The 14,188-nt window shown below is 46.1% G+C and overlaps 1 protein-coding gene across 3 annotated transcripts in view; it reads right to left on the bottom strand.

The window, feature by feature from the left end:
* The window catches only part of ccdc85al (coiled-coil domain containing 85A, like), a 34,088-nt gene that overhangs the window by 7,978 nt on the left and 11,922 nt on the right, over positions 1 to 14,188 (bottom strand). Inside the window, exon 3 of one of the 3 annotated variants that reach the window (XM_054743968.2) lies at positions 919 to 1,268. The exons of the other annotated variants lie outside the window; for them this stretch is intronic. Coding sequence (XP_054599943.2) covers positions 1,015 to 1,268 — 254 coding nt within the window. The 3' untranslated portion in view covers positions 919 to 1,014. Of the gene's footprint in view, positions 1 to 918; positions 1,269 to 14,188 lie in introns of those variants that run through there. 3 annotated transcript variants of the gene reach the window in all.

The following is a 14,188-nucleotide window of genomic DNA, read 5'->3' on the forward strand; positions in this document are numbered from 1 at the left end:
CACACATGCACGCACGCACACACACATGCACGCACGCACACACACACGCACGTGCTTGCACACGCGTGCGCATGCACACACACACGCACGCACACGCACACACACACACACACGCACATAATTGTCTCCTACGGTCCCTGGCCAGCCTTTCATCTGCACCTGATGGGGAACATTACCCCTCCCCTTATCCAGGTGTGTCACTACCACACACGTCTGTCACAGTTGTGTATGGAAACGACGCGATTGGCCGCTGGTGTTGTTTATGGTTGAATACAACTCTAACCGTGTGTGTGTGTGTGTGCGTGTGCGTGTGTGCGCGTGTGTGTGTGTGTGTGTGTGTGTGTGTGTGTGTGTGTGTGTGTGTGTGTGTGTGTGTGTGTGTGTGTGTGTGTGTGTGTGTGTGTGTGTGTGCGTGTGTGTGTGTGCATGTGTTCTAGGGGGTGACACAGCGGACATCGATGTATCATGAAACAAACACAAAAAGGGTTATGAATACTATCTTGACATAAGGTGGTCTGCGGCGAGGGTCATAAAAGGTCATAAAAGGTCATAAAATGTCATAAAAGGTCATAAAACTGTGAAAGGTTTGACGGAGGGTGGTGTATTCCTTCTCTCTCCGGTACAACAGCAGGATGACGCGGAGCATCAGCAGTAAATATCAGTGAAATTGATGTTATTAGGATCACCGACAAATGCCAGTTGATATTTCATTATACGAGTTGTCGAGATGCCGCAAGTCTCCAGCATCACAAGAGACAAACCCAGCAGAGGAGATGTTTTACATCTAACGAGTTTGGATGTTTGAGTTTGTGTTCTCTGATGCTTTAACAGATTTAAAAGTCTGCTTTGAGAACAAATCCTTCCGTGACTCACACCACTCTGCAGAAATAACCATGCACGCCGTGATATTAGGGCTTCATTTTAGAGAAAATGTTATTGTTCACCACAAAAATCACTTTAATTTGGTTAATGCAGCACTGTTTTATAAACCTTCACAATGGGAGGCTTGATTGTTTACATGGTTTTCTGTACAGTCCCATTTGGAAAAGGTTTAAATAATATTCCGGTTAGGGTTTTAAAAACCTTCCCCAAGATGTTTTTACTTTTATTACATTCTAGACCAAGCACCGCTGAGCCTGTGGTCAAAAACAAAACCAAGCTTTGTTTGAGATGTTCTGTCATCACTGTCCAGGCGTTCTCGGTGTCTGGGCCTTGCTGCGTCCGTGCAGAAGTCAGCCTCAGCAGACTTGACATCTCACAGCAAACATCTGTCAGTGAGAAGAGAACCGTAATGAAGTAAGTCAGTAAAAAAGTGCTGCGCATGACTTTCCGTCGCACAGAAACGGTTCCAAGATCGAAGAAACTTTCTTTCTCTGGATTCTTCGCAGCATCTGCGACCTCCTCAAGGGGACTCGTAAAATACATAAACATGCAGCACGTTCCAGCCTGTTTGTTGATTTAGTTATGGGCAGGGTGTTAAAACCAAAATTGGATTTATTAGGATGTGAGAGCTGCGTAGAGGAAGCTTGGTCTGGAGTGGGTCAGAGCGAGAGTACGGAGATAATAGGATTATTCCAGAGTAATGTGGGTGCTAAGCTCCTTAAATCCCACCTCTGGACTGCAGAGTTCTGGTGAGAGGTTCTATATTTTCCCCACAAAGAGATCTGGGAGATTGGCTTGGGAGATGCTGCTCCCACACTGAATAAATCACCGTTACGGATGCGCAACCTCCTTCCCTTTACAGCCAGACACCAATTATTAACTTTATAACTCATAAAATCACCGTTTATCGAGCAGATTCAGGACCACTTTCAACATTTTGTTACAAAAATCTATATTTTTTATTGGTGACAGTTGGTGCGACGGGAGCGAAATGAGTTTAAAGGCAGGGATGTAACAACAGAGCAGAAGGAATGGTGGATGGCTGCGGTGCGATGACGTGTCTGAAGCAGAGATAACGGTGAATCAAGCCTTAAAACACACAAACCTCCTCTCTCGGTACGCCTTCATCTGCCAATTTCTTCCAATCTTCCCCTCCTCTTCTCTCAATTTACAGAATCAATACGAGGTCGTTTCACACGGCCACTCGCCCAGATCGTCAGAGAATAAATCATTGCATAAATTATTCAGGTTGGCTGTGCAGGAAGACGCTCCGTGGATCAGCGGACTTCCTTAAGCTGCCAGTCAGTGAGACCAACAGAAAACCCGACGGCGGCGTGGCGTAACGGCGCAGCGTCCCGATAGGTTGCCTCAGTCAGGTCCTTGGGCCAGTCTGAGACATTCCAAGGTGGAAGTGCCAACAAAGGGTCACGATTTTCGTCTTCCTGCATAAAACGGGATGATGTATCATTTTAGCCACGCCAGGAGGGAAAGGGTCTGCCAGCTCAGTGGCCTTATAGGATGATGTCCGCCCTGGGGCTGGGGGATCGGGGCTCAAATCCCGGTCGGGTCATACCAAAAAGGCCTCCCTGCTTGACACTCCGCATTAAGGGTTGGATCGGGGGGGGGGGGTGTTAAGCCACCAAATGGTTCCCGAGCGCTGCCGTGTCTGCAGCTCACCGCTCCCCAGGGGACGGGTCACATCGGAGAACAAATATCACACACTTGTGTGTGTGTGTGTGTGTGTGTGTGTGTGTGTGTGTGTGTGTGTGTGTGTGTGTGTGTGTGTGTGTGTGTGTGTGCGTTCACCATGAGACTATTCAATTCAATTCAATTCAAGTTTATTTATAAAGCGCCAAATCACGACAAGAGTCGTCTCAAGGCACTTCACATAATAAACATTCCAATTCAGGTCAGTTCATTAAGCCAATCAGAAATAATGTTTCCTATATAAGGAACCCAGCAAATTGCATCAAGTCACTGACTAGTGTCAGTGACTATACAGCAATCCTCATACTAAGCAAGCATGCAGCGACAGTGGAGAGGAAAACTCCCTTTTAACAGGAAGAAACCTCCAGAGAATCCTTGCTCAGTATGAGCAGCCATCCTCCACGACTCACTGGGGATCACTTTTAGAGAATCAGAACAAATCATCCATAATTCCTGGAAGGCGGAAAACTCCGGAATGTTGCTTTGATGGAATGGATGTTCGTCTACAACCGATTCACTATGGAAATCTGTCCTGTTCAGGATTTCACTGCAGCTGACCTTCAAAAACACCAACATGGTTGTAACTCAACGGAAGAGAGTTCCAGAGTCATTCACGGGATTTATTGTGAAAATGTCGGGCCTTTAAATGCAGCAAGTCCAAAAAAACTAGGAATAACATCCGACAGCTGAGACGGGACTGAAACCAGAGCGTCGGTGTAATATCTTGTACGTTTTTCTCGGTGCTGTTGCACGGGTCGGAAAGTGTTTTTGCGCAATATCAACAATTTACTAAAAAAAACAGAGAAAGTCTAAATAAACATGTGTTTACTTCCTAAAGATGCTAAATCTGAAGGGAAATTTAAATGCTGGTATAAAATTATTTTTAGACGACCATAAAAAATTCATTTTTACAGAAATACCAGTTGAGAGATTTTAAAAGTAGTTTGGCTGAAGATTGAGACTATTTCCTTGCACTGAACTTTGACCTCATAAGTAATATGATCTAGTCCGGTGTGAGAAAACGCGCCACGGAGCACATTTGGGTATTTGTCTGTGTCTAAGGTGTCGGAAGTGGAATGGAGTGAAACGATCTCTCACGTCTGCAGCGTGGCTGAAACAGATGAGAGGGTGAAGCTGAATGCAACAGTGAGATAACTGACGGCCTGGGGGGGTTGCATGCAGCACAGCAGCTCTGCCTTTATGATTACACGGTTACGGCTCCTGCAACCACGTCCAGCGCCCTTCTCAGAGTTTCACAAACTCCTGGGAGTCGAGGCGGTACTTAGAGATGACTGAAAGACGTACGCGATGCGGAAACATCGTTCCTGAACTCTGCTTTAGCTGCTTTTGTCCTCCGTGTTGCAGCTCCACATCGCTGCAGCATGCATCCTGCTACCATTCTCCCAGGTAAATTAAATATTTAAGCAGACACTTGCAAGATAAACTGCTGTTGTCCTATTTTAACATGTCACCACCGCTCCTCAGTGCTGATGAATAAAATAACAGGCTGGGAAGACGGTGTGGAAGATCGTGATTGGTGCATCAGATCTCAGATGGGCTGGGATGGCGAGATGCAACATTTAATTTCATCAGCTGTGATGGATGGCGTTATTTCAAGCATCCCACAATGCTTTGCTGTTCAGTGCAACACCAAGGGTCCACATTTAATGACTCGTGTCTTCCAAACTCCCACCAGCCTCCGGCCCTCCCTAGCCTGACCTGGAACTTTGCAGAATGAAAACAACAGCTGTTTCTTTCTTGTTATGCATTAAAAGCACTTCAGATTTGTTTAAGTACAAAGCGCCATATCGCACCAGCAGTATCATAAAGTATGCAGGCAGACAACAGGACAATGCAACAAAACACAGTGGAACATCAAGGTGGTCCATTCCTGCAGGCATTAGAAAACATAATGAGGAGTCGATGAGCACCAAGGTCCTTATCTTATTTTTTATTTCACACAAATAAAAACTGAAAATGAGTTTTCAGAGCTGTGTTGATGCCAGGAACTCCAATAGGAGGCTTCTTCAGGTGACGCTCATCTCAGAATTAAAGGCTTCTCAGAGAAATCAGTGTCATCCTTTAATGCCAGAACGTTCATGTCACAGAGTGGTGTGCACGTATGTTGTATTTTATATTGCATGTTTTACTTGTTTTTATTCTGATGTGCATGTTTTTATTGATGGTGTGTTTTTAGTTTGTTTGGTGCAACATTGTGTGTTCTTTCTGTGTAATCGCCCCGATCATCTACACCTGTGGCAGTGTTGCCTGGACTGCCAATTAATGGACAGACGCAGGCAGGACAGGTTTTATTTAAAGGGAGGAACGCGTGGACCAGGGGAAGACAGACAGAGAGCCAGGATGACAGACAGAGTGAGCTAACAGGCAGAGGCGCACCCCGGACGGTGTCTTGAGGACACATGTGCCTGAACCCCCCCCCCCCGCAACAGAGGGGCACCGGAGTACATACAGTCCTGGAGGATGGACGGCGGCTGAGTGCGGAGGAGCGTGGGTGTCCCTCCCTCCACACATGTGCGGCGCGCGTACAGGTGCCACTGGGTCCGGTCGGAGTCTTGGACAGAAGAGGGGGTTCACCAGCGGTACGGACAGCAGCAGCAGCGGAGAGCAAGTTCCGCGGCCGGAGAAGCCAGGGAACGGAGCGCAACATGGCTGGCGGGCAGAGTTACTCTGCCCCTGCACGTAGCCGTGCCTGGCAGTGTTTGGAGTTTGCTGTCTCTTTGTGCGTAGTCTGGTGTCGGGGACCTTTTACTGCCGGAGTTTATGTGTGCCACAGGGGCCGGGCCGAGGAGGAGGATTGGATCCACCGGCCGTCCAGCCTGTGGTTCCGCGAGGATGCAGGAGGGTGGGGTCGTAAAGGCTTCCCCGTTGAGCTCACGCAGGGCCGGACTGGAATGCTTTGTCCCCTGAGGCCCAGCCCAGACTTATTTAGGAGTTTCATTTTGGGCATCATCATCCACGAGCTTTTGGAATAAATTCCTTTTTAATTTGCTTTTGTGGTTGCACTGCTTGCCTTGTTTTAGAACCTTTCGATAGAAATATTTTAACTTTTGTACCTTTTTACTAGTTTTATCTTTTAGAACCTATTTTAATCTTTTAATATTAGTGGCACCATCCATTCTACCTGGATCGTGTCACATTCACTCAGATCATTCTAGAAAAGATGCATCTCGTTAACCTCGAAATCTGGACAGAAGGTAGACAAGCAAAAGGATTTTGCTCTGAATGTCGGTTTGGTGGGCCAATCCCAGCGTTTTACTGGTTTGGTGAGCCAATCACAGTGCTCTATCATTAGGTGGGCCAATCACAGCGCTCTATCGGTTTGGTGGGCCAATCACAGTATTTTACGGTTTTGCTAGGTGGGATGTCACTGCAACTGAGTGAAACTAAGCTGTTTCAGCTTGTTTGAAACGACTTTGGCACCAACGTTGGAAGATTTATATATGGACCTTTCTTTGTGTCAAGAGCAGATAGATGTACTTAAGTCTTTTGTTTAGAGAGAGGATGTATTTGCTTCCTGCTCCACAGTGTATGGCAGACTGCCCTGTTGACTGACATCCATAGCGGTGAGTCTGTCACGTTGGTTATTGTCCAATAGCATGGGGACAGTTTGAAAGACAACCGTAAATTTCGCCCCAGATTGTGAATTGACAAATATAAGATGGTTGGCAGGCTAGGGCATTGTAGCTTATTTGTTTGAATCTTAAAAATAAAGTCGTCCACTATTTCACTGAATCAGCGCTGGTACTAGTTTTTAGCTACTAGAACATCAAGGCACAGCTTCTGTAACAGACTGATGGTCAGTTTACTAAGTTAGGCGTGTTGTCCTCTGCATCCTCCTGAGTATGCCGTAGGCCGGTTACGTCACCACAAAGTGACAGGGTCATCCAAACTCATGCGTCCTCGCTTTCCCTGAATTTCAAGGGTGACTCTGGTGTAGCCTTGTTGGCAAAGGCTAGCCCAGGATTCATGTTGGGCTGAATGGGAGATTTTCATTCTTGTTATTGTTTTGTTGGCGGACCAAGCGGTAGAGGACTTTTGTTGTTGTTCTCTGAATGTATTTCATTTTTCAAAAATAATGATCAAAACACTCCAACAAGCCCTCCACAGCATGCTCAGAGATTCTTTTTCAAATAACCGAGCAGCTAGCACCCCACCCCCACCTCTGTTTGGACGGAGATTACTGTCCCAGTCTGTCCCTGGGTCCTGTTTTTACTCATGTATCGCTCCTAAGTTGAGGTTTAATGTCTGTTTAGCACCGTCACGGTTGCTAGGTGATGTGACATACGCTGAGGATGGTTCGACTGTCCAAATCCCGGCCGCTCACTGAGACCAGAGTGGACGAGCGCTCACAAGGATGCTACCCGTGACTTAGGACACAGCCTTAGGTCAGCTATGGCAGCCATCTTTAATTGTGTTGTCTCCGAACGTGAATCAGTTGAAGATGCGGAGGTAACGATTACTTTCTGAGAGTTTCATTAGCAGATAGCAAACACAAAAACAGACATTTTTAAATAAGCGCACGTTTTAGCTTAAGGTAACTCCAGAGTCACCTGACAGGCGCGTTCCACCTGCAGCTGAAGTTCTCCCAGTCGGGTGAAAGGGGTAATTAAATGTACGTTTTTCTGCAACAGCAGAGGAAATGAGCCCGCCAGTCTGGTGCAGTGGGGGGTAATGAAATAGATCCCTACGTCCCTGAGAGGAAATCTTAGAGAGCGAAAGCTGAAAGAGATAACGCTGATCATCTCGATCCATCCACGGTAACGGTAGCTGCTCTCCTGTCACTCTCATCAGAAAAACCATTACTTCAAACACACATAGTGCACAATGAAGCCAGGAGATAAATCTGTGCCCAGGAAATAGATAACTGCATACTTTCCACGTGTTTTATTCCTGATGGTATCTGTCTTGCTGTTCTTTCTGAGCCATCACAGACACAGGAGAGGCTAAAGAGCCCATCTGGTGCTTGACCAGTGGAGTCGTGCTCCAGACGTAAAGCAGCCGGCTGTCTGGGCGGTCCACAGCGGCACACTGTATAAAATACAGAAACCCTTTGAGTTTGATCACCGGTGGCAGGTTAAATACATTAGAATTCACCCATTATTCAAATGATGAATAAATGACTAAATTTTACAAATCTGCTTTCAGCCATTTGTAGATTGACTTGGATTCATTTCCTCCTCAGATGTGAGCTTTAGAGTTTTAAATCATGTCTCATAAGACTCGTTTGCACGACTAGTGTTCTGACCGTCCTCTGGGCCGGCGATGGCTCCGTCCTCTCAGCCGTCCTGTTGCACATCATGACCATTTTAGCCATGAGTGATGTCACGGATCAGCGCCAAAATCCATTCTTGGACATTTACAACATTTTAAAAGTTTTATTCTGTTGAAATTTAATCCATTCAGGGGACGGGGAGAGCGGTCATGTGACGTTAAAATGTGATGTTCAGTGACCAGAAGAAGCTCTGTCGGAGATGGCGAAGCACGGTGGATTACAGCGTTGTGGGGGGTGGGGGTGATTCTGGCGCATTTTTCTCTGTTGGGAGTTTAGAAACGGTCATTTTAACGCAGGACTAACAGATTTTTTTCTTTTCCTTCCAGTCTGCTTCACCAGCAACCCTTCAAATTTTACAAATGCCAGTTTTTGGGAGACATCTGCTGATGTCATTTCCTACTGAGTTCCAACCAATCAGCTTGAGTCAGCTACAGTTCCCGCCCAACAACTCTACTGAGCTGTAGGGTACAAACCCATAGTGGCAACCTCGGAGGGTAGCCAGGGCCACCCCAAGAAAATTGCTGACCATCTCACTGCCCCCCCCCCCCCCAAGAAAGACCAGTGTTCTTTAATAAATCTTATTTTTGTTCACTGAAAACCCAAATTCATCTTATTTAATCAAGACATAAATGCAAAACTCAAAATAAAAATAAAAATTAATAATCAGTATAAAAGAATGTAGAAATGCCGCCGCCGCCCACCATTTTCTAAATGAAAGTTTAAATCTCCATCGTTTTCGTGAAGACAGCAACCGACTTACCAACCTGTTCTAAACTTCTAAAACTCTCATTTCAGTTTGGACTGTCTTCTTCTGTCGAATGCTTTTCTCACATTTCATGCATGCAATGTAGCGCTACAGGTTAAACTCTGCCAGGGTTACCACACGGACCCATTTGCTGGGCCACCCAAATCTTTCTCTGGCCCCATCTGCCCCCCGTATGAAGATTTTCTGGAGGCGCCACTGCCTACCCCAGGTCAGGTAATTGGTTGGTCCATGAAATGACCTGGAACACGGTCCTTTGGGACATCCCAGTCAAATGGAGACACTCGCCTGCCGCAAAGATCTGCTAAAATGATCCAGAAGTTTTGCTGTGATAACAGGCCTATAGAGCTCTGGGAGTTGACGTCACTTCTCCCGGCATGCAACAGTTCAAATAGAAACGGCGCCATATTGGCAGGCAGAAGTCCGCAGCTGGACTATTTGTTATTGTCAAAAAACTCAATCAAATGGGAAATATGGTAGATTCCTGTTGTGCCCCAGGATGCAGAACAGGAATGAGCCATCTACAGGATTCCCCGAGATCCGGAGCGCCACAAATGTTGGATCATTGTAATAAAATGCGCTAGTGACTGGGCTGAAATGAAACTGTGGGATCCCGAGAGTAAAGGTTTTCGCTTATGCAGCGACCACTTCATATCAGGTACTTAAACCAATGTTTCCTCTACTGTGTATGGTAATTATTGTAAATGCTTTTATTACGATTTTTAGTGGGCTTCCTAAACTTATTTTGGCGTGGCTTTTTCTGTCTTATTACTCATAGCAACAAGTGAACGTCACGTAAAACATTGCCTCGTGATTTCTGCGTGCTGCCGTTTACGTGTTTTATGATCACAGCAATTAACCAGCTAAGCTGTATTTAATTTTTAAGCAATGGTTGATCAATTGTCAGATCACACAAAAAAAGCACTTTGGATTGCTATTATCTGTCTCACCGAGACAGATCTCAGACAGATCCTGAGACGCTCCTGCCTGACAAATTTATTTTATTCACGGAAAAAAATCTAACTAGTGATTTCTCTTGGCGTTCAGTTTTATACATTCAAACAGCACAGCACTCTGTTTAAACTACTTACATGTAAATCTTTGTTACTTGACCATCCATCCATCCATTTTCATCCGCTTATCTGGAGCCGGGTTGCGGGGGCAGTAGCCTAAGTCGAGAGGCCCAGACTTCCCTCTCCCCAGCCACTTGGGCCAGCTCCTCCGGGGGAATCCCAAGGCGCTTCCCGGCCAGGTCCGGTGAGAAGTCCGCTCCGACAGCTTCTGGCATTTTTAGAAAGTATCCCAGGGGCACGGTAAGGTTTCAGAGATGTTTAGTCTATTTCATTTCTGACTATATAAAACAATTCCTTCGGTTTTAAAGTGTGAAGTAAACTCCGACGAAGTAAAACCCAAGCCGATCCCGTTCATGTTCATGTTTACATTTGTTGCCTGCCAACATGGCGTCTACTCTCTGAGAGTCACGTGACGTCCGGAGCTCTATTGTCTCTGTTCTTCTACCCAAATGGGATTGTACCAAAACTCTCACGTTCTACCATTGCTTTGTTTCACAAATCCAGCATCATATACAGACAAATTTAGGTTTTTGTAAATTAGATTATCTTTTTCCCTGATTTTTTTCCTTGTTTGTTGCTTTTCAGCAGCAGCAGCAGTCTGACGTCAGATTTGATGTTTCTCTTCTCCACTTCACGTTTGGCATGTTTTTGGTCAGCGTGGGAAAGAGTGAATCCTGAAAAACTTTCATTCACGTTTAAGTGGTTTGTTACCTCAGAATGGTCCAAATCACCTGAAACGCCCAAACTGGAAATCACGGAATCCACAGAGAAGAAAATGGCATCCTGCTGTATGTGGCTCCTGCCGGAGACTTTGGGAATAACGGTGTTCCCCTTGGGTCCAGCCCTACCCTCAGACATGGCAGCGTCTCATCTCCTAGTTAATTACCTGACCTAGCGAGCAAATTTCCTCCCCCCTGCCTCAGCATAGAGAAGCAAATCCACAAGTCTGTGGGCCTACTGACGGCCATGGACACTGTAAAACATTTGTTACCAACTCAGAAGTTTTCAGCAGGAGAAACACATAGAAGAGTGTTCATTACAAATAACACAGCTGCTCAGGAGCTGCTGATGGAGTGGAACGTTTAGGAGATGCTGCTGAACACAAGTTGGGCCAAACAAACGAAATATCTGATAAACTAAACCTCAGATCAACAAATCAACAGCAGCTCACTTAGGAACAGCTTTAACCCACGGACTGGACATGTAAGACGGACCAACCCTGCACGTCCTCACCATCTGCCTTCTAGGCTGTAACACTTTTAACGTGAGGCTGATGCTGAGGCCTTCTCTGGAGCACTGACGGTTCAGGCTAACTGTCAATCAAATGGACGCGCCTCTAATTATTCATAATTTAAGGCTTAATTACATCTAAATGGACAAGTTACAAAAACTCCACCCACCTCAGAGTCATCACGACTGTAAACTAGATCCATCAAACCTAAAATGGTTTGTGAACCAGGTTGTAAACGTGTTTATTTCTGCTGTCTTCTGGAGCCAGCCCCTAGAGGATGAGAGTGGAACTGCAGTTTGTGCAGGGTTCGAATTACGTGGGAGCTAAGGGGAGCCTGGCTCCCCTGGAAGCCCTCAACATAGCACATTAAAAATCAGCATGGGAGCTGTCCAAAGTGCTGCACGGGCAGGCTCATTTCGAATCGAATAAAGGCAAAAACAATGAGGCTAAAAAATGCTGAACAGTGGTAACAGAAAAAAACAATAAGAATAAGAAACACAATAAAACAGTAAACGATAAAATGAGTGACTGTCTCAAAGCCACATCATAAAAGTAGGTCTTTATATGGGATTTAAGAACCGCCACAGAGGGAGCCCGCCAAAATGTAATGGGAAGTGAGTTCCACAACTTGGGGGCAGCATAGACAAAAGCCCGCTCACATCTGGGAGTGCAGAGCAGCAGGAGATCAGCTGACCTCAATGTGCGTGCAGGTACATACGGGGTGAGCAGGTCAGACAGATAAGAAGGTGCCAGGCCATGAAGCACTTTAAAAACAAAGGTCAATAACTTCAACCGAACACGGAAGGTGACGGGAAGCCAGTGGAGAGGACCGGGTGATATAGTCCAGGTGAGAGGTGATAAAAGCACGGATGGCTGATTCCAGGTGCCTCCGCTTCAGGACTGGTCTTAGACCAGTGAAGTGGCATTACTGATAAAGACCTCACCACTGAGGTAATCTGTGGGGCCATTGAGAGGTCGGCATCCAGCTTTACCCGAGACTAGTTACGCACTGTTTAGGGTTCCGAGTTAAAACATCACACCCAGGGGGAGCCCGACAACAGACCCTGGTTCTACTTATATTACATTACATTTGAGCAGAGAGGCACTCCAGGAAGCTGCATCCCGCGCTCGGCCAAGTGTCGCTACCCCAAAAAAACATAATTAACACACGATCGTTTATGTCGGCTAATATCCTCTGGTGCTTTCTGTCTTTTATTGGTGCCTGATGTGCTTCACTGCTGCGGAGCGCATCAGCTGTCTTCAGGTCACTTACCTTAACCCTTGAGCTGCTTAGTTCAAAAGTAACTCATGAGGTGAAAATAGAGGCAGCTAGGCAGCAGTTTTCCTGAAGGATTGAGAGGAGATCAGAGACAGACAGAAAATGTAGGTTTTTCCCACGACACCTTTTACCTTTCTAAAGCAACAATTTATAAGCAAGTAATATTTATGTATCTGCCACAATTCAGATCACTTTCAAACCTCGGTCCCACACCCAGGGCTGTTTCAGGGCACGCGTATTGTTAGCGATGGAGTAGAAGATTCACATCATGGACCAGAATCTCAGAAAAATGTCCGACACCTTGTTGAATTCATGACATGAACAATTAAGACACTTCCGAAGGTAAAGGGGACTCCAGCTCAGTAGCTAGCTAGGCATGCCTAATAAAGTGGCCGGCGAGTGTAAGAATAGTGTTTAGATTCAGCTTGAAAAAGTCTGTTTGCCACACATTTCACGCTCCAGCTCCCACAGCCCTCGCTGCTGTCTGGAACTTTGGCGGAATGTGCAGCACAAAGGGCCCAAAATGGTTTTCTGTCTGAAAAATGCAGCAAAAATAGGCAAAACGTGGCTGATTGCTTGATCCAGGAGAGAGCCACCGTTGAGAGGGGAGACTCCGACAGCGCCTTGATTAAAAATGACAATCATATGCACCAAGGGTGGATAAACAACAAGCCTAATCAAGCACTCCTTGGTTAATGACCGCTTCTCAGACGGCTGAGAGGGGCTCGTCCCGGCTGTGATTTCACATTCAGACGGTGAGACGCCATTTAAAAGTTTCCACGTTCATGATTAAAACGTGAGGTGGTAAATGTACACTTTAGCTGGAATCAGACTCTAAATATCCCAGGAAAGATTAATCCGCTCTTTTTCACTTCTTAAAATCTGTGAAGTGACGAGATGCAAAGTTGGAATCCAGGCAAAGCTGCTGAGCAGAGGCCCGGTGCTCCACCAAATCCGTTAACTCCAAACAGCTGTGGCAAACATTTGAGTTTCCCCGTGTTGCTTAGCCTGCGACACTTCACAGTTTATCAAGGGGACGCTTTCTATTGCCTTGGCAGATGAGTGAGGAAGAGGAAGAAGAGAAGATGGGAGGAAGGCAGAACAAGCAAAAGGAGGAGGGGGAGAAAGCAGCCAGTAATCCACTCAAACACTTCCTCAACCTTCTATCCCGGGCTCCTCCTGGCAAACGGCACGTCCTCCAGAAAGAGGGCTTTGTAATCAGAGTCCTTTTCCTGTCGGACAGCTGGTTGATCATAGTGGCAGCCAGTTAGAGCCGAAGAGGAAGACTCCGAAGAGAGAAAGGGGAAGATAGCTGGGCTTTCTCAGTGGTACCAGAGAGAGAGAACATTATCTGAGGCCACAGCTTAACTGACGGTTTCCTGTTGCCCTGACAGGCCGCAGCACTTCTAAACAACAGCCAGAGGAGCTGCAGAGTCGGAGCTGATGCTATAATTATAAATCTTCACAGATGCAATGAGACAGCAGGATTATCTGTGCTAATTTGATCTGATAATTAGAGCTGAAGGAATTATGCTTCAAAAGTTTGAGTCATTTATGCATCAAAGGGTGGAAGAAGGAAAACAAGACGACAAAATGTTTAAATGTTGTTTTGGTAAATCGATGAGAAACACGTTAGCGCTCACTGTTAACTCATTCACGGCCATTGACGACTAAAGTCGTCACTTTAGATCCAACCGCATTTTTTTACTGTGTGGGCGTCGGACGAGCCCCCGCACCGTGAGAACAAACATCTCAGCTCTAAAGCCGATCTTCATCCGCGTACGTCACACGTCACGTGACCAGGAAGTAGAAAATCCATGTGTTAGGAGATCGTTTTGGGTTGCTGCTGTAAAAAAAAGTGAGGCGCGAACCGGAAAAGCTTCTGCCGATCACAATTCAACAACGGATTATAAAAGATAGGATAACGCTCGAAATGCACGGATTCTTCCTGATGTAAGAG

This window comes from Nothobranchius furzeri, chromosome 6 (genome assembly GCF_043380555.1).
Source record: "Nothobranchius furzeri strain GRZ-AD chromosome 6, NfurGRZ-RIMD1, whole genome shotgun sequence".
NCBI lineage: Eukaryota > Metazoa > Chordata > Actinopteri > Cyprinodontiformes > Nothobranchiidae > Nothobranchius > Nothobranchius furzeri.